The sequence below is a fragment of the Salmo salar genome, chromosome 01 (genome assembly GCF_965601325.2).
Source record: "Salmo salar chromosome 01, fSalSal1, whole genome shotgun sequence".
Lineage (NCBI taxonomy): Eukaryota > Metazoa > Chordata > Actinopteri > Salmoniformes > Salmonidae > Salmo > Salmo salar.
In genome coordinates, this window is record NC_138291.1 from 12,679,234 (window position 1) to 12,699,027 (window position 19,794).

General features: G+C 44.2%; 1 protein-coding gene across 4 annotated transcripts in view; it reads right to left on the reverse strand.

The window, feature by feature from the left end:
* qkia (QKI, KH domain containing, RNA binding a) overlaps window positions 1–19,794 on the reverse strand; it is a 106,978-nt gene that overhangs the window by 70,555 nt on the left and 16,629 nt on the right. For all 4 annotated transcript variants that reach the window (XM_082965934.1, XM_082965890.1, XM_082965920.1 and 1 more), the window contains exon 2: window positions 7,308–7,450. In XM_082965934.1, coding sequence (XP_082822060.1) covers window positions 7,308–7,450 — 143 coding nt within the window. The remainder of the gene's footprint in view (window positions 1–7,307; window positions 7,451–19,794) is intronic.

Sequence of the window (19,794 nt, forward strand, 5' to 3'; positions counted from 1 at the left end):
TTCAATTTCTCAAACATATGACTATTTTACACCATTTTAAAAACAAGACTCTCGGTAATCTAACCACACTGTCCGATTTCAAAAAGGCTTTACAACGAAAGCAAAACATTAGATTATGTCAGCAGAGTACCCAGCCAGAAATAATCAGACACCCATTTTTCAAGCTAGCATATAATGTCACATAAACCCAAACCGCAGCTAAATGCAGCACTAATCTTTGATGATCTTCATCAGATGACAATCCTAGGACATTATGTTATACAATACATGCATGTTTTGTTCAATCAAGTTCATATTTATATCAAAAAACAGCTTTTTACATTAGCATGTGACTAGCATGTGACTAGCATTCCCACCGAACACTGCCGGTGAATTTACTAAATTACTCACGATAAACGTTCACAAAAAACATAACAATTATTTTAAGAATTATAGATACAGAACTCCTCTATGCATTCGATATGTCTGATTTTAAAATAGCTTTTCGGTAAAAGCACATTTTGCAATATTCTCAGTAGATAGCCCGGCATCACAGGGCTAGCTATTTAGACACCCAGCAAGTTTAGCACTCACCAAAGTCAGATTTACTATAAGAAAAATGTTATTACCTTTGCTGTTCTTCATCAGAATGCACTCCCAGGACTTCTACTTCAATAACAAATGTTGGTTTGGTCCCAAATAATCCATTGTTATATCCAAATAGCGGCGTTTTGTTCGTGCGTTCAAGACACTATCCGAAAGGGTAAATAAGGGTGACGAGCATGGCGCATTTCGTGACATTACCGTACTTCGAAGCATGTCAACCGCTGTTTAAAATCAATTTTTATGCCATTTTTCTCGTAAAAAAGCGATAATATTCCGACCGGGAAAGCCTGTATACGTACAAAGAGAGAGAAAATAAATACATCTCGTTCCCTCGTGCACGAGCGTGAGTCTCAGAGTACTCTGACCAGCCACTATCCAAACGCGATAATGTGTTTCAGCCAGAGGCTGCCTCGATATCATTCAGCTTTTTCCCGGGTTCTGAGAGCCTATGGGAGCCGTAGGAAGTGTCACGTTACGGCAAAGATCCTCAGTATTCAATAAAAAGAGCCAAGATGAACAACAACTTGTCAGAGAGGGCGCTTCCTGTTTGGAATCTTCTCAGGTTTTTGCCTGCCATATGAGTTCTGTTATACTCACAGACACCATTCAAACAGTTTTAGAAACTTTAGGGTGTTTTCTATCAAAAGCCAATAATTATATGCATATTCTAGTTACTGGGCAGGAGTAGTAACCAGATTAAATCGGGTACGTTTTTTATCCGGCCGTGTCAATACTGCCCCCTAGCCCTAACAGGTTAACCATCTTGGGCAAGTTTTAAATTTAGCAGATGTTATTGCGGGTGTAGCGAAAGGCTTGTGTGCCTAGCTCCAACAGAGCAGTAGTATCTAACAAAATCTCATATGTATATACTGTATTCTATTCTACTGTATTTTAGTCAATGCCACTGATTTGCCGAAGGGAGGGTGGGGGAGAGCCGTGTAAGCATAGTGGTGATCCAGTGTTTTACCAGAGCGAGTACTACAGTCAATGTGTTGCTATAACTTTGGTAGCGTTTTCCTCAAATTTTCTTTGTTAAAATCCCCAGCTACAACAAATGCGGCCTCAGGATATGTGGTTTCCAGTTTTCATAAAGTCAAGTGTAGTTCCTTAAGGGCCGCCGTAATATCGGCTTAAGGGGGAATATACACGGCTGTGACTATAACCAAAAGATAATTCTCCTGGGTGGTAATACAGTGGGCATTTGATTGTGAGGTAATCTAGGTTGGTTGAACAAAATGAATTGAGTTTCTCTATGTTATCACAATCACACCATGAGTAGTTAAACGGGAGGCAGGTAGCCTAGTGGTTAAGAGCGTTGGGCCAGTAACCGGAAGGTTGCTGGATCGAATCCCCGAGCTGACAAGATAAAAATCTGTCTTTCTGCCCCTGAGCAAGGCAGTTAACCCACTGTTCCCTGGGCGCCGTGGATGTTGATTAAGGCAGTCCCCCGCACCCCTCTATTTCCCTTATGAAAAATAGACCACCGCCCTTCTTCCCAGAAAGTTCTTTATTCCTGTCTCTGAGATGTACTAAGAACCCAGCTGGACGTATGGAACGGGGACAGTATATCTCGAGAGAGCCATGATTCCATGAGACAGAGTATGTTACAGTCCCTGATGTCTCTCTCGGAGGAGATCCTCTCCCTGAGCTCGTCTACTTTATTGTCCAGAGACTGAACATTAGCCAGTAATATACTCTAAAGTGGTGGACGGTGTGCCCGGCAGCATCTTGGAGCAGCCTCTGGAATAAGTTCAGTTGCGCTGGGGTGTACGAACAAAGGATCCAATTCACGAAAGTTGGATTCCTGGTCGTAATGCTGGTGAGTTACCACTGCTCTGATATCCAAAAGTTATTTCTGGCTGTATGTAATAACACAGAAAATGCTCTGGGCTAATAACGTCAGAAATAACACACAAAAACGAAATACTGCAAAGTTGCTTAGGATATAGAAGCAGAGCTGCCATGTCTGGCGGCGCCATCTTTGAGGTAGAATTACTGTCATGTTATTGATGCCAAAAAAAATAAATAAAGATTTGCACCTTTTCTATTCCAGAACCAATGGGTGTGCCTGAGTCTTGTCACCTCTCAACTAGGTCAGCCGTTTCGACCTGGAACACTATTCTCCTGCTCTGGTCTGGTTCAGTCATTGCAGAAAGTCCTGAAGGGCAGGGGTGTGTGAAGGGTTTTGTCCCAGCCCAGCTCTAACACCTGACTTAAATAATCTACATACCGAATCACAGCGATAGGCTATGATTTGTAATCAGGTATGGGCTGTAACAAAAGCTTATACACACACACCTGCCAAACAGTTGTTCAGCCGTTTAAGTCATTAATCTGAACAATTTGTGGGGGGGGGGGGGGGGGGGGGTTTATCTAACGTATGCTCCACTCTCAAGCTGAACTTGTTGACTGATGCCATGGCGGGAGCAGCTGCAAACCAGAAGACTGCAGCCAAGGCAGCACTGGCCCACACCTGCCCTGTATGTCGGGTGAGTAGTATTGGTTGGTACTGTATGAAGCATTAGGTTTCTCTCCATCTGTAGGCTATTGTACTGGCCTGTGAGGTACAGTCACATGTAGAAGTTTGTTGCATCTTATTGCATTTGTGTCAACATTGAATTAAGATTGTTAACTTCCTACATTTTGTACTTGACCTTCATAGATGCAGACCCAAAGACATTCAAGCAAGCGTCCCACTCTCAAGTGGAGCATGCGTATTTGACCACTAGGCTTTAAGGTTATTATGACGAGTCCTCTGTGGGGCTCAATAAGGAGAAAATGGTAGGCATCTTCTGCTTCCAAACGCATAAACAAGAGCCCATGCCGATTGTTGATATATCATTGCGCTTTTGAAGGGGGAAAAAAAACGCTGGGAAGTCATTTGAGACGCTCAATTGGAGACATTTTGCTTCAAAAGCCACAGTAATAACCTGCAAATTAAGACTGGGAGAGTACAGTCGCTCAGCACGCCGATCAAACAGCTGTTTCCTTGCCGACCGGCTCCGGTTGCTGCCACCGCAGAGACCTAATAAAATGTAAACATCAACACCATGACAACAGCAGCACCACTGGTAGACAACAGTAAAGTTGGAGATGGACACACCAGACAGACAGCACGTACTAGTGGGGTAGGAGAGGGGACCGATAGGCTTATTTCACCACATTGTGGTGGCAGGTATATGAGAACAGTCTTGTATTGAATCATTCAATCCCAACAATAACTGATGCTGGATGGAATCAAGAACTAGTCATTCAACTCATTAAGACCAACAATCAAGACACTTCTATGCATCAATGAACAAACATCCAAAGCACACTTAGGCAACACACACACACACACACACACACACACACACACACACACACACACACACACACACACACACACACACACTGTGCTGGACATCATGGCAGCCAGAGGACCTATAGGGGAGACAAATGGCTCCTTCAAAAAGAGCCCTTTCCAGTTGGCCTTGTTTTCCAGACCAGTTGCTCAACCGCCTACATCCAACAGGGTGTCCTATTTCATAGCCTCAGCAGGCAGGCAGCCTAGAGCAGGTGGGGAGGGCTAGTCAGACTCCCACAATCCCCTACTACACACACACACACAACCCATTGGGCTGTCCAGGCGTGTTGGGGGCATCACATGGTGTTAGTAAACAACGAAGGAAGTAACTGTGTTTGAAGGTCATAGAAAGAGGTGACGTGTCTCCAGGGCGGGGCGTCACCCTGTCCTCACCTGCAGTCGCCTCTGAGTGACATGATGCCGCACTTCCGAAGTTTACGCACCGATGACATCATCAAACAACTACCTTTCCACACACACACACACACACACACACACACTCTCGACCGAGCTCTCTCACCTCAGCATGCATGTCCTACGGTAAGAGAATTAGAACACGGACGTCTTGGCAGGACAAGTTATTTTGGTGTAATTGACATGCTGCACTGCAGCAGAGGACCAAGACAATCTAATTACTTAGTACTGGGAAGAGGAAACTAAGAAAGAGAGGAGTATGAAAGAGTGGAAGGAAAATGGTGAGAAAGAGTCTGCCACTCCTTGGACAAAAGCGGACAGGTGTGGGAACTGGGGAAGATGATGTGAAAATGGGGAACGTGAGAAGGGGAGGGTGGTAAGGAGACTTCAGTGGCAGCAGCTGTGTGCGGTGCTAAAAACTCAATAGGCGGACATGGAAAGCAGAACCCTCGTCTTGGGAGTTTGGAGCAGTCTAGAAACGCTAGGCTAGACAGCGCATCCCAAATGGCAGCCTATTCCCTATACAGTGCACAACTATAAAAGGAAAAAGGGTGTAATTTGAGACGTAGATGCAGAGTACGTAGCCGGCCTTGAATCCTCAACACGTCGGGGGAAAATCTGAGAAATCACCCGAAAAGGTGAACGGGAGGAGGAGAAAATTCCCTCGGCTAATAATTATCTTTACAGTATCCTCAGAACAGCACGGAAAAAGATGGGATTTCTCAATGGTGACTGATTATTTTATCTCGATTTCTCGGGTACAAGAACATATTTTGTCAGAGAAGGGAGAGCTCATCTGGCCTAAAAGAGAAAATTAGACACCCTTTGCTAGACCCTTGCATCAGAACACAACCCAGCTTCATCCCACTTCTCTCTAAGCTAACAGCTAATGCTAGGTTATATAAATACAAATGCTAACATATGCAGCTAAGAAATCTCTATGAAACATTAGCAAAACAATGAATATCTCGCAACAGGAAAGCTAAGTGGTTGCCATGACAGCTATACTCATTAGGCTTACACAATATTTATGCTGTCGTTTGAGGTCAGAGTGACTCAGGCTGTGCTCTTCTGTTGACTACCATCGGCGTAGTTTTCCAGACATGCAAGGCCGCCTAATAAGAGAGTGACTCTAACCTAACGCTGCAACTCCATTACAGCAGAGACAAATCTCATGTTGGTCTTGCATCCCTCTGGTTTCAATCAGGTTTTCTATAAATAGCCTCAACGATTTTACCTTTTTTTACATTTCTATTAAGTTACTGCCTTAATGACCTGACTGGTGTTGCATATGAGAGAGAGTGAAAGAAAGAGCGCAAGAGAGAGAAAAAGAGAGGATGCCCGGATGTGTTTTTAAAGCACGTCCCACCATTCCAGACGGGTCTCCTGTGCAAACGGGAAAGCTGCCATTCAGCCTCCCCATGTCAACTAGCTTAGGGGTTATAGGGGGTGCCGTCCATACACCCCCCCCCCCAGAGTACATCTGGATGTATATCTGGTGAATTTAAGTCTGGATCAAATCAAACTTTATTTGTCACATGCGCCAACTACAACATGTAGACTTTACAGTGAAATGCTTACTTACAAGCCCTTAACTCTTCTTGAACTGCATTGTTGGTTAAGAAAATATTTACCAAATAAACTAAAGTAAAAAGAATAAAAAGTAACAGTAACATAACAATAACGAGGCTATATACAGGGGGTACAGGTACTGAGTCAGCGGGGGTACAGGTTAGAGGTCATTTGTACATAGTCCGGTGGCCATTTGATTAATTGTTCAGCAGTCTTCTGGCTTGGGGATCATGGTTGAGGTTGAGTTGGACTGGCTGGACTGGGTGGGGGTCCCTGGTGCCCTTTATCACCTACCCTGGTGGGAACTGGTGCCCTTCCCACCCACCAGGCAAAACTCCACACACTGTGTACACACATTCTCCTTCATCAATACCATGGCCCCAACCCCCAAAGCAAACACTATAACCTCCCCTCTACAGCGTCAGTCTGTGCTCCTACCCAGGCCTCTGTGTCCTTGCAGTGTACTTACTCTATACAGCTACAACCCTCTCCGTCCAGTCTAGTCTCAACTCTGGATGCTTTCAAGGGCCATTCAGGGAGTCCAATGGTGAGCCTTCCATTTTCTACCTCCCCGTGTATTTTTGGAAAGGTTGTTTTCAACACCGTCCCTCTCCTAACCCCCTCTCCACCTGCTCCTCTGCCCATTTGGGTAACTAAATCGTAAACAGCTGGTAGCGTCCTGTTTTCCTTGTGGAGGCAACTCATTTAGCCGGGTGGCCACAGAGTAGAATTCACCTTCAATGATACCACCACTGGTGGAGCAAATTTGTAGCATTCAATGCCATTCTGTGTAGTAAAACAGGTTTCAATGCATTTTACGATAAGGTCTACACTTGTTGTATTCAGCGCATGTGACAAAGTTTGATTTGATTTCTGTGCAGCAAAGCAGGTTTCAATGCTGTGCAGTGCAGTAGGTTTCAATAGTGTGCAGTAGGTTTCAATACTGTGCAGTGCAGCAGGTTTCAATGTTATTCTGTGTGATAACAAGGGATAGTAGGGAGAAAATAGGGACCGAGGGAGAGGGCGCGAGGACTCCTTTGGCCTTCAGTGACAATGTAAGGCTATAAACTACCATTACCCCCCCCACCTGTCCTCCCCCCTCTGCATGTGGGACATGGAAAGCAGAAGAGAGAGAGAGAGAGAGTGAGCCACCAGAGAAAACTCTATAGCTCCTGATTTACTAGGTACATTATGATCTATTTGTTTGAGCAGGGCCACCAAACCGCTGACGCCTTGTCATCACAGGCAAGGACAAGGTGAACTTGGTGGTAGAGACAACTGACAGGGTTAAATCTGAATGTAACAAGGAGCCTGTGTGTGTGATGTGTGGTATATAAACATCTACGCAGATATGTAGTGTGTGTGTGTGAGAGAGAGAGACATGTCTTACATCAGGGTACTCTTTTAGAGGCACAAAGAGCTTTTCCTGCAGATGAATGATTGGCCCCAGGGCCTCGGGTAATTCCAGAGGGTGTTTGTCTACAGGTCCGTTGGCTGTGTCGTTGTACATATCTTTCCTCACTCTGTTGATCTCTGAAACACACAAGCACAGACAACACACGGTTAGAGGAGTGGATGCAGAATTACCCACACAAAAAACACACTTGAAAGGCTATGGAAAAGTCAAGACAACGGCACTAGAAACAAAACTAAGCAAATGGGTACGAATCGGCGTGAAATGGCACACAGATGGGTAGAAATGGTAGGATCAACTGTAAGCTTCCCCAAACTTGAAACTCATGAGCTGCCTAGGGTCTTTATCATAACGCCCATTAACAGAATTCTTAAGTGGGCAAACAGGAGGTTGTGTGAGAGAGAAAAAAAACAGGAAATCAAATGCCCGTCCAACTGATTCGTTCTGGCGCCAGCTGTGCGTTGAAAAGACGGTGAAGTACATATTTTTGGTTGAAAATATGTTAAAAAGGGATGTTCCGGGAGTGGTGTGGCGTATGAGGGGTTAAAGCCAACCCCCAGTGTCAGGTGGCCAGTGGTGGTTGGTCTAGTTAAATAGTGTGTAGGGAGCAGCTGCAGAGGGAGCATAGGACAGAGGGAGTGAGCTAATCGTTCAGGGGGAGAGGTCTACAGCTCAGATCAGCCTGTCAGATAAAACAACAGACGAGGCCATGCAGTCAGTTGATCTCCAGCGGGCATGTTGAGACAAGGCATTCATATATGAAAAAAATTGGCTGATAGCCTTTTACGGATGCATTCGTACCAGCGTTTAATCCACCAAAAAGGACAATTATTTGTCCTGAAGGGGGCGCTCTTTACATGGCTATAAGTCTATCTGCCTTGGCGCTACAGCAAGACCGGACACTATACCCCAATGCAACTACACCAGTCAGAGGAGAGAACCACTGTGAACTAACCGTTACTACTTCTACGGTGAGCGCTGAGTAGATGGAAGCTTGCCAGCTCAATAGTGCCAGAAATGCACACTGGCCACATACTGTTTACGTGAAGTGTCATGGTAGGATGTCACGTGTCGTGACAAACAATGGACGCTATGCCTAAATGTAAAGCAAGCATCATGCTAAGAACGTTCAATTCTGTATTAACTTTGACGTTACCGCCCTTTAGTGAAGCCAGCCAAATCTGGTGTTATATTTGCTCTTTTTGTGAAGGGTATTCCTCAAGCGCTGTCATTCAAAAGTTTTCAGAGACACTAACAAAACATAGCAAGTTACGAATTTTTGATGTGTGGGTTTCATTATCATTTGTCAGGGACTGGTCCAAATTCAAAGTTTCACCAGACTCATTTCCATGACGAGTGCTAGCTAGCTAGCCAGCTAACTACCCAGGTAGCAATGAGGATTCGGACCAGAAGCGGCACTCTTCCAGGGGACAGGAACTGATTGAATCGGCCCGGAATCGGGTGTCGGACTCAGCCCAGAATCAAAATGGCCCAAATACATCGGGTCGTTTCCGTCTACCAGAATTCAGCCGACTTTGCCGGCATCTTACTAGAAATCGGCCCGATGCAAATTTAAATAAATGTATACAAAATTACCAGATTTAGTCATTTTAAATATTACAATTATACATTATAGGCATATAAATTATACCCATCCACCAAAAGGAAACACCGTACACCTGGTGACTGCATTTGCGCCCGCAGGAATCGCTACAGAGCGATGGGACAAGGGCCAGCCAAACCCTCCCCTAACTCGGACGACACTGGACTAATTGTGCGGCGCCTCATGGGTCTCCCGTTCGCGGCCGGAACGGGTATCAAACTAACATCTGTAGCAACGCAGTTTGCACTGCGATGCAGTGTCTTAGACCGCTGCACCACTCGGGAGGCTCCATCCAAAGTTAATACTTATCAACTGCCTTGCACAAAGTATAAAAATACTTCTTAAAACAGGACTCTTAAATTATGTAAATGTTAATTATATTTTTTGATCAAGGTAACAATGAGAAAATATGGAAAAATAAATAAATAATGAAATGTTAATTATATAAAAAGCAGCCAAAGTAATACATTTGGGCCAGATAACTCTGACCAGAATATGCCCGAGCTCAATCCCTGCATCCTAGCCATAAGTAATACTGCCAAATCAGCAGTGCCCTGACTCTCAGCCGGAATGGGCCCAGATCCACTGTGTTAGCTGGGTAGCTGTGTGAGTGTACTAGACACCGTTCACTGAGGATCAGCGCTAATCCAGGATCCTTGGAATGGCCCTACGCTAAACGTTTACGGTAACCATTTTAAGCGTCAACTTGAATGAGGTAGGGACAAAGACTGTGCACTGGGCAACACTTGGGGCGAATAGCTAAAAACCAATTCAGAGCCTAGGCACATTTTTTCTGGAATCAAAACAGTTTATCCTCCTTTCACTAGAGTAACAGTTTTTCCATAAAATAAAATTTAAAAAAAACAGGCCGATATATCGGTTGTTTGTGAATATTTCCATTCTAAAAGCTGATCCCCAAAATCCCATAACGGTCGGGCTCTTTGGACAACCATTGGAAAGCAGCATGACCACTCTTCCTATGTCCGGCCTTGACTGACACACCTCTCCATTGGGCCCCGAAAAGTGACTATTTATTTTATTACACAACCACCCTTTCTTAAAAATAGTGTCAGTACACTGATCCCAGGACAGCTTGTCAATGACTAGCCCAAGGTATTTGTACTCCTCCACTATTGCAATGAGCTCACCTTTTATCAGTGATGGTGTGTGCATGGTAGTGTTCCATGTCCTTTGTTTTATGTATTTAATATTAGATGGGATGACACACAGACAGACAAATCCTTCAGAGCCGGTCCGTGCTCCGTCTCATCCCCTAAAGGCTGAGGGAACAGCGGCCATCTGAGGGAACAGCGGCCATCTGAGGGAGAGGGGTGGAAGGTAACCTATCTGGGGAGGGCCTCAAAAAGGCATGGCTTCTATTTAAGCCTCCTCATGAGAATACTCTGTCAATACCTGACCCCGAATGACAGGGGAGGGAAATCACCTCTACAGCATAACCTTCAAGGTTAACACCAAAAACCACAGACTCGAGTGCACCAACTTGTGTTTTCTTTACATTTTAATTTTTATCCCCTGACAAGGGATTGACAGGTTGTAATTGATGAGGTTTAACACCCACACAATCAAATGTGATTAGGCACGTCTGGCATGCAGCTGGGTAGAATCTCTACAGTGGGAAGCATCTGGGGGATGCACAAGGTGGGGCTGGGTACACACACCTAACCCAACCTTCCATTACAACATAAATATTCCTCCATGGGTCACAGAGTGTGCAGGCCCAGGTCAGACCGCTGAGATCACATAACTTCTCCCTATTAGCATGACTTCGTGAAAAATCTATTCATCTGTCGATATATTAATGGGGGGAGGCGGGACTGCTAAGTGGATAGGTCCCTCCCTGGAAGGAGGACATAGCTTCTTAGGTCAGGCCAAATGAAATCAGCAGTTCAATGTAGAACAATTAATCGTTGGCCTGGCCTTAGTTGAAATGTCCAATCGTCTCCCAGATTTGTTGGAGTGAGGAAGGGATTCAGTATACATACAGTACCAGTCAAATGTTTGGACACCTACTCATTAAGAGTTTCTTTATTTGTACTATGTTCTACATTGTAGAATAATAGTGTAAGACATCAAAACTATGAAATAACACATATGGAATCAGGTAGTAACAAAAATATATTTGATATTTCAGATTCTTCAAAGTAGCCACCCTTTTCCTTGACAGTTTTGCACACTTGGCATTCTCTCAACCAGCTTCATGAGATAGTCACCTGGAATGCATTTCAATTAACAAGTGCGCCTTGTTAAAGTTAATTTGTGGAATTGATTTCCTTCTTAAGCCAATCAGTTGTGTTGTGACAAGGTAGGGGTGATTTACAAAAGACAGCCCTATTTGGTAAAATACCAAGTCCATATTATGGCAAGAACAGCTCAAATAAGCAAAGAGAAACAACAGTCCATTACTGAGACATGAAGGTCAGTCAATGTTAGGGCTGGGCGGTATACCTTAATTTACTATACACACAGGTATTTATGCATGGACCGGTTTGGGTTTTTACTTTACCTTCTAACAGTATTTGAATGTTGTGTGTGTTAAATGTGAGACGCTGTGTGTAACGTCCATTTTTATTGTTTACTCCGCTACTTGAGTCATCACTCACTCACTCACTCACTCTCACTCTCTCTCTCTCTCACAGACCTGGTCCCACCCGTCACTCAAGGAGCACATGTTGTTGCTTGACCACGAGACACTTCCGTCAGTCTGTGTGGTCCATGCAGCACATGTTGATGACAACGATGTTGTTTACACTTTAATATTAATCCACAAGCGTTCTTTAATTACAATATTAGTGTTTCTTACGTTTGCAGAAATCTAGTTTGTATTTTCTTAGCAAGTTGAGCTAAATCGTGTTAGTCACTAATGCTAATCGCTAGTTAGCTGACTAGCTAATAAAAGTACTGAGTCAGAGCAAACGTAGCTAGCTAATACAGGTACTGGTGGTGGCTTAAAAATCATTATGTTGTTTGTGCAACAGTATGTTCTATATGAAAGAGAAATAGGCGAAGCATGAATATGTTGGCTATATGAATAAATATTTAATGTAGACAAAGATTATAGGGTCCCCTAGGAAACACTAAACATCACTTGGGTTCCTACCCTGTCACAATAACTGGTCCATGGCATTCTCATTCGTTGTCATGTCAAATACTATATTCAAAGTGCCCACTATTATTTATATTCTAACTATAGAATTATAATAAACATTCTATTTCCATGATTGCAAAAGTTCAAGTGTTTTGATCTAAATCACAAGATTTGCAACATTTGGTTAAAAATACAGCCTAGTATTTTTGCCCATATCATGGCAGTGGGGAAATGATCTCAAATGAGTGCAGGAAATGCAGAAATTGACAGACATGCAGGAAATGATTTTAGGTTGAAGTTGAATTGAACAGTATAAAACAATCAAAATGGAGAAAGACCCATTGAAATAATTTAGAATATATATGTATGTGTGTTGCCTCACTAGGGTCATGCATTACTCAAAGCAAAATGTTGAACTTCTATTAAATCAAAAACATAAAATACTGCCATAACGTCAACAATTTGAAAAACACCATATGATATTTTTGGGCCATATCGCCCTAGTCAATGTGGAACATTTTAATAACTTTGAAAGTTTCTTCAAGTGCAGTTGCAAAGACCATCAAGCACTATGATGAAACTGGCTCTCATGAGGACCACCACAGGAAAGGAAGACCCAGAGTTACCTCTGCTGGAGAGGATTTCATTAGAGTTAACTTCATGTTCAAATTGCTGCAAAGAAACCATTGCTAAAGGAAACCAATAAGAAGAGACTTGCTTGGGCCAAGAAACAAGAGCAATTGACAGACCGGTGGAAATCTGTCCTTTGGTCTGATGAGTCCAAATTGGAGATTTTTGGTTCCAACCGCAGTATCTTTGGAAGACGCAGAGTAGGTAAACGGCTGATCTCCGCATGTGTGGTTCCCACCGTGAAGCATGGAGGAGATGGTGTGATGTGTGGGGGTGCTTTCCTGGTGACACTTCTTTATTTAGAATTCAAGGCACACCTCCACAATCAACCCAATTGAGAAGGAACAGCAGCCAACAAGTAATCAGCATATGTGGGACCTCCTTCAAGACTGTTGGAAAAGCATTCCAGGTGAAGCTGGTTGAGAGAATGCGGGCTGGGACCGGGGGGCAGTGAAGTGATAAAAGGTAAGGGATTTGTATGACGGCCAGGCAACAGGTTTCAAAGTCTTAGCAACAGGCAACCCACCCAACACAAATAGTAACATTCCTCCCTCTACTCTGGCAAGCACATTCCCTTTTAATTTCCTGTAAAAATGTCACATTAAAATAAGAGGCCGGGCCTTCAGCCCAAGACGTGCGCCATTTGACAACATCCAATTTCGTCGTCGCCAAAATCCTCGAGCCAAGTCTTTTCTCAAAAGCAGGGCTCATCTAAAATTATCCCCTGCCTGGGCGCTGTCGATTAAATTATTTGTCTTTGTCCACCCTGGAGACGTGTGTCTAGTCAAACGGCAGAGGGGATTGTGAGAGGAACATTGTCGGAATGGAAGAGAAAGGAAAGAAAAAAGCTGGGAAAAACAAAATAAAAAAAACTGGCAGTAACAGAGGGTAGCACTCGAAGAACTGTGATGGAACAAATTCAGCTGTTGCAAGTTTCTCTAGAAGTTTCTCCAGTGCTGTTTAACACCCACACACAGAGGTACACCCACACTAGCTAGCACAGTGCCATCAGAAACTACTGACTGCGTGTGTGTGTGTGTGTAAGGTTAAATCAAGTAGTAATAAGTCACTCTCCCTCCTTCACCCCCACGGTCTCTCTCCCTCCTTCACCCCCACGGTCTCCCCACTCAGATTCTGCCTAACCTACAGCCCCCCATGGTCTGCCTACCACCCCGGTCTGTCTAGTGCCTAACACACAGTAGGGGATATCAGCGGTCTGCTCTCGACTCCTGATATGACGGGAACTAAATAACACTGTCGACTTGAGTGGTGGGAGGAAGACAGTCACAGTGATGGAGAGAACACACACAGACACACACAGACACAGGAGACTCCTGACAGCGTTTGACGTGAGACTCTTCACTGCTTCCAAAACACCCTAGGCCTCAGCTCTCACTCCGCCTTCGGGTTTCTGCACTTTTCTTCTCTCGTTCACAGTTCTAATAAAATGTCACACTCCCAGGTCTCAGAGCAGACTGCCCTTCTTGAGCTACGGTGAAGGCTAGATACATTTCTACTGTTGAGGAAACTAATGTTAAAGGTCTAAGACCAAACAAGTGAGAAAGAGGTTTGACGGCATTAGGATAAGGGAGGGCTAGTTAGAATGACAACATACAGACTAATATCCTGCTTGACCAGGATATCAATAACTAGGCCTACATAACATCCTGACTCTGTTTTCAAACACTTCCCCTGAGCAGGACAACACAGCACTGGTCAACCAAAAGCTAAAATCCAGACAGACTAGAAGTAGTCCTAAATCAAGTCATTGGCAGTATTTTGTCGGCGCACAACAATGACAGGAAATGTAACGAGCCCAGGATTAGACAAGGACTGTCTGTCTACGTCTGGCTGCCTTCCTTTCAAATGTTATATTGAGCCTGAAAAGTGCTACCTCGAAAGGGAGGGTGAAGAAACTCAGCTTTTTTTAGGAGGAGCTGTGTTGAACACTAGCTGTCTGATCAGTCTATGAGGCAGCATGGACCACATAGGCCTATAGAGAAAGGGGGCAGCGGCAGTGCTATACTGCTAACCCATGTACTATGGAGAGTGACAACACGAAAGGCACACACCTGAAGGGGGAAAAGCTTGATCGCTGACGGCTAGCGTGCCACACAGTCAGTCTGCTTTAGTCCTCCTGTCCTAAAATCCCCTCTTTCTCCATCCCTCCCCCGCTCATTGAGCCCGCAGAGAGCTAATGCTTTTCTCCCCCTGCTGCCGTTCGTTCCTAGTAGGCCAATTCCTCACATCACTCAGCAGTATGAGATCAAATTCTCACCCACACATGAACCTAAACCCCCCCCAGGGGTTTACAGAGCCAGGAAATCTAGGCTCTGACTAAAGGCAAAAGACAAGGAAATAAAAATACAATGTGCTTTACATGTGAGCACTGAGCAGACTGCATCTAGTGGAGTCTCTCTCTATTGACCCAGTGAAAACACAATCAAGTCTAGTCGTAGAGTAAAAGGGTAGGCGAGACAGGAGAGGGAGGATTCAGTCATGGAAAGCTTATAAAGGAGGGAAGGAGAACATTATTTGTCAGCGGTGCAAAGATGATAGCATAGGGCAGCAGTTAAAAACACTGCAAAGCGGCATAGGTCTCTAATTCAGTGTTCCCAAACTATGGGGAGCAGGGGACAGAGTCCCTGCCCCAAAAATAAATAAACATTTCATTTCAGGAACTCAGTCAGGCTTTCAACTTGCTCTTGAAAGTTTTAATATTAGACTGCACAAGGTGCAATTTTGAAACTGGGTAGTGCATCAGTTTTCATCGTCGTGTCAGTCATTGCAGACCTTAGAAAGCTAGTTATAACTTGTCAGTAGGTTTGGGCGGTATCCAGATTTCCCTACCGTCCTTCTCTTAATCCGTGTTTTACGGTACTACCGGCATAGGACAAGGGGCCGCTAAAAAAACGCAAGAAAAGCCCAATGTGTATCTATTACCAGAATACTAACAAAATTAGCATAAACTTACAGCGTAATCAGACGCTGTCAGCTAAATGCTAACGAACAAAAACGAACAAACTAAAATTGCAAAGACAGGCAAATTCAGCACATAAAGTTACAAAAGCATAACTAGGTGCTACCGAATGTGGACATTTACAAGCAAAAGTGAACCAGAGAAATTGTGCAAATGAACAAGTTGTGATGCATGCTATTCTGAAGGAAGAGCAGCATGTGTACACGGAACAGAGGAGAGAAGAACAGAGGAAGAGCAGCATGTGTACACGGAACAGAGGAGAGAAGAACAGAGGAAGAGCAGCATGTGTACACGGAACAGAGGAGAGAAGAACAGAGGAAGAGCAGCATGTGTACACGGAACAGAGGAGAGAAGAACAGAGGAAGAGCAGCATGTGTACACGGAACAGAGGAGAGAAGAACAGAGGAAGAGCAGCATGTGTACACGGAACAGAGGAGAGAAGAACAGAGGAAGAGCAGCATGTGTACACGGAACAGAGGAGAGAAGAACAGAGGAAGAGCAGCATGTGTACACGGAACAGAGGAGAGAAGAACAGAGGAAGAGCAGCATGTGTACATGGAACAGAGGAGAGAAGAACAGAGGAAGAGCAGCATGTGTACACGGAACAGAGGAGAGAAGAACAGAGGAAGAGCAGCATGTGTACACGGAACAGAGGAGAAATGTAAAACCCTAGTAGGAAGCACAGGTAAAAAGAAAAAAAATGGCAGCTGTAGAGACAACTCACCCAGAGCTCTGACTTCGGGCAGAAAGTCATTCTAAGATACCTGATGGCGAACATTTAGTAGTGAAATGCATACAAGTGTAACTTCATCACCCCATGTGCTGCACAACAGAGACTCACCGATAGACACAGAAACCTATGAACTCACCAGCTCCCGCCGTCTCCCGCTGTGCTGTTTACAAACAAACACGTGTCTGGCTCAACTGGGGAACTACGATAATCTCAATGTAAAATAATGTGACAGGTGAAATGAATAACGCAATCTGCTTCATCTCCTAACATATTACACAAGTTGCCTGCAGGTTAACTTAAAAAGTATCTACACATTTTATGAAAAACCATCATGACATTTCCCAAATACCCTGGAATACGGTCCAGTGTCCAGATCAACTAGCCCATGTCAGCTAAATGTTTTTTTTTTTTTTAGCTCGGTTGATTTTTTTTGTAGTGTTCCGAGTCACTCAAATATTACATGAAAACGCGTAAGTCATGGCAAAATGTGTTGAATTGCAGAAAATGACCTTTAAAATAGTATTTTTCCCACTTACATTTTTTTTTAACCCACCCCATGGTAATCATTAGTACATGTAAAAATAGAGTTCCGTCGGGACGTTTTAATTGCTTTGTCCTCATCCTGCCGCAGCATTCTGGAAGCTGCTGTCCTCCTGACCTCCCTGAGCTCTCACATCAGGTGTGCGTGCGCGTCCCTCACACTAGACAACAGGAGAAATGTATGGGTGATAGGTCTCCCCAAATATCACCCAACCCTCTTATATAAATTCATTTTGCACCGAAACCTTGAGTTTGACGCACCCGTGAATCAATTAATAATATAATTAAATAAATCCCCATCAAAAATCTGTCAGTTTAAGATATACACACACACTATGAGAAACACTATATACAATTCGGGTTCCCGAGTGGCGCAGCGGTCTAAGGCACTGTCTCAGTGCTAGAGGCGTCACAACTGTATCACAATTGGCCCAGCGTCGTCCACGTTTAGCTGGTGTTTAGCTTCCCCGATCAAATTAAAGTGACGTTACTCTGAAGTGGAAACATCTAGGAGCAACAACGGCTCTGCCGCAAATTGGTAGGCCACAAAAGCTCATTGAACAAGACTGCCGAGTACTGAAGCGCGTTGCACGTAAAATACGTCTGTCCTCTGTTGCAACAATCACTACCAAGTTCCAAACTGCCTCTGGACAACGTCAGCACAAGAACTGTTAGTCTGGAGCAGTTGAAACAAGTTCTCTGGAATTATGAATCCCGCTTCACCATCTGGCAGTCCGAATCTGGGTTCAGCGGATGCCAGGAGAACGGCTACCTGCCCCAATGCATAGTGCCAACTGTAAAGTTTGGTGGAGGAGGAATAATGGTCTGGGGATGTTTTTCATGGTTCGGGCTAGGCCCCTTAGTTCCAGTGAAGGACAGCATACAATGACATTCTAGATGATTCTGTGCTTCCAACATTGTGGCAACAGTTTGGGGAAGGCCCTGTCCTGTTTCAGCATGACAATGTCCCCATGCACAAAGCGAAGTCCATGGTTTGTCTAGATCAGTGTGGAAGAACGAGCAGGTGTCCGACGAGCAGGTGTCTACAAGCTTGGTCATGTAGTGTATCTGAGACATCCTGAAAATCTATCTTCTCATGAAAACATCTGTAGCAGCCGAACGGTTTGGCCAACAAACTAATACAACAGCTCGGAAAAGACAAGACTCACGAAAACGATGTTCTCCGTTTTGCTCTACGATCCCCACAAGTGTCATAGGACTCGTCTGAAGATAACTCCTACAAATTAATGGAAGTACGGAGGTAGTTTTGTGGCAACAAAAATGAAGGGGTTAAATGTGTTTCTACAAAAACATTTCCTGAGCTGTCTATCTCCTAGATATAGGACACTTCAAAACCTTATGATTTACTGTCTTTGCCATTTATGAATACGTTATTCAATGCATTTCTATAGGCTATAGTAATGGCCAAATTCAATATTCAACATTTTTTTTTTATATACCTAAATAGGTCCTAAAAATCACTAAATGATGCAATGTATGACCATCTTAAAACATTTCCATATGTTCGCTTAGTAGACCGACACACAGCTTAGACTTTGAGGCTAATGAAAGAATATGCAATTGTAATTATAGACAATATTAGTCACATTATCATTAAATAATCTGTGTCTCTTAAATTCAACATATTGAGTGATAAAACTGCACAGTTTTGATTTGTAAAGTTGAAATAGATTAGTCTTGCACATCACAATATATCAATGTCAAACATCATGATATTCGATTTAAATCATATGAAAACGTCCCAACCATAATGGTCGATTGTGTGTGGTATTTCCAGGCGGTGCGATCAGCTTCTCTGGCTAAAGCAGCTTTAAACTCTGATTACTGGGCATTAAGCCCCTAATACCCGGCACCTGAGAACAAAGGATCCCAACGCCAATTAAACCTGAGCCCTCTCACCCGGGCAGCCCCTCTCACCCGGGCAGCCCCTCTCACCCGGGCAGCCCCTCTCACCCGGGCAGCCCCTCTCACCCGGGCAGCCCCTCTCACCCAAACTGGTTTCACCTAATCTACTCTGAAATGTAAAAAAAAAAAACTTGGATAGGTTCCAGGGAGACAGAGATAGATCATGTCTCCCGCTGCACACAGGAGCAACGAGAGCAGATGAGGGAGAGGCAAGGACGGCACATGACCGCTACTAAAATACACACCCGTGGTGGTGGCTGAGACGAGCCTTCGCTGAGGTACAAGTTTTTCCACTTTGAAGTGGCGCACTTTAGCTATCACAAAGCACAGCAGTGAACGGATTTGGCCTTTAATGCAATCCCTTCCTTTTATTCAGTCCAGACTACTTGGTCCAAAGTGACACTCCACTTCAACAGTTAAGGCTTTGCGGCAGAAGGCATGAGAAAGGGTTCTTTAAAGAAGGTGAACAAAAATATAGTATGTGGGCGGTAGAGCCATGAAAACGTATGCATTTCTGCTCTTATCAAGGACCCACAGCTGTCTCGTCGATTAAAACCTTTAGTGCTATTGTCCCTCTATGATCCGACTTAACGGCCTATAGGCAGATGGTTCCGTTCATGCGTGAGCGTTCCGTACTGAATGTTCGAAACGCCCAAAACTGTACAAGTCGTCACATTTTCAACATCAACAGGGAGAAAACATCTTCGGAACAATTTATACCAGCTATGAGGATGCATAGATACCACCATTTTGTTCAAATCAGGGCACTTGCAAAAAAATTGCACAAGATGGATGATGGCAAATGATAGGCAGGCCTCAACCTTCTCAGACACACAGACCAGCCTATCCCAATCCCTGAGTCAGGGTCCGATGTAATTGCTGGCCTAAAACTAAATGAAAGCACTAAACGGCCAGTGAAATGCATGACACTGCAGTTTCCTGGGC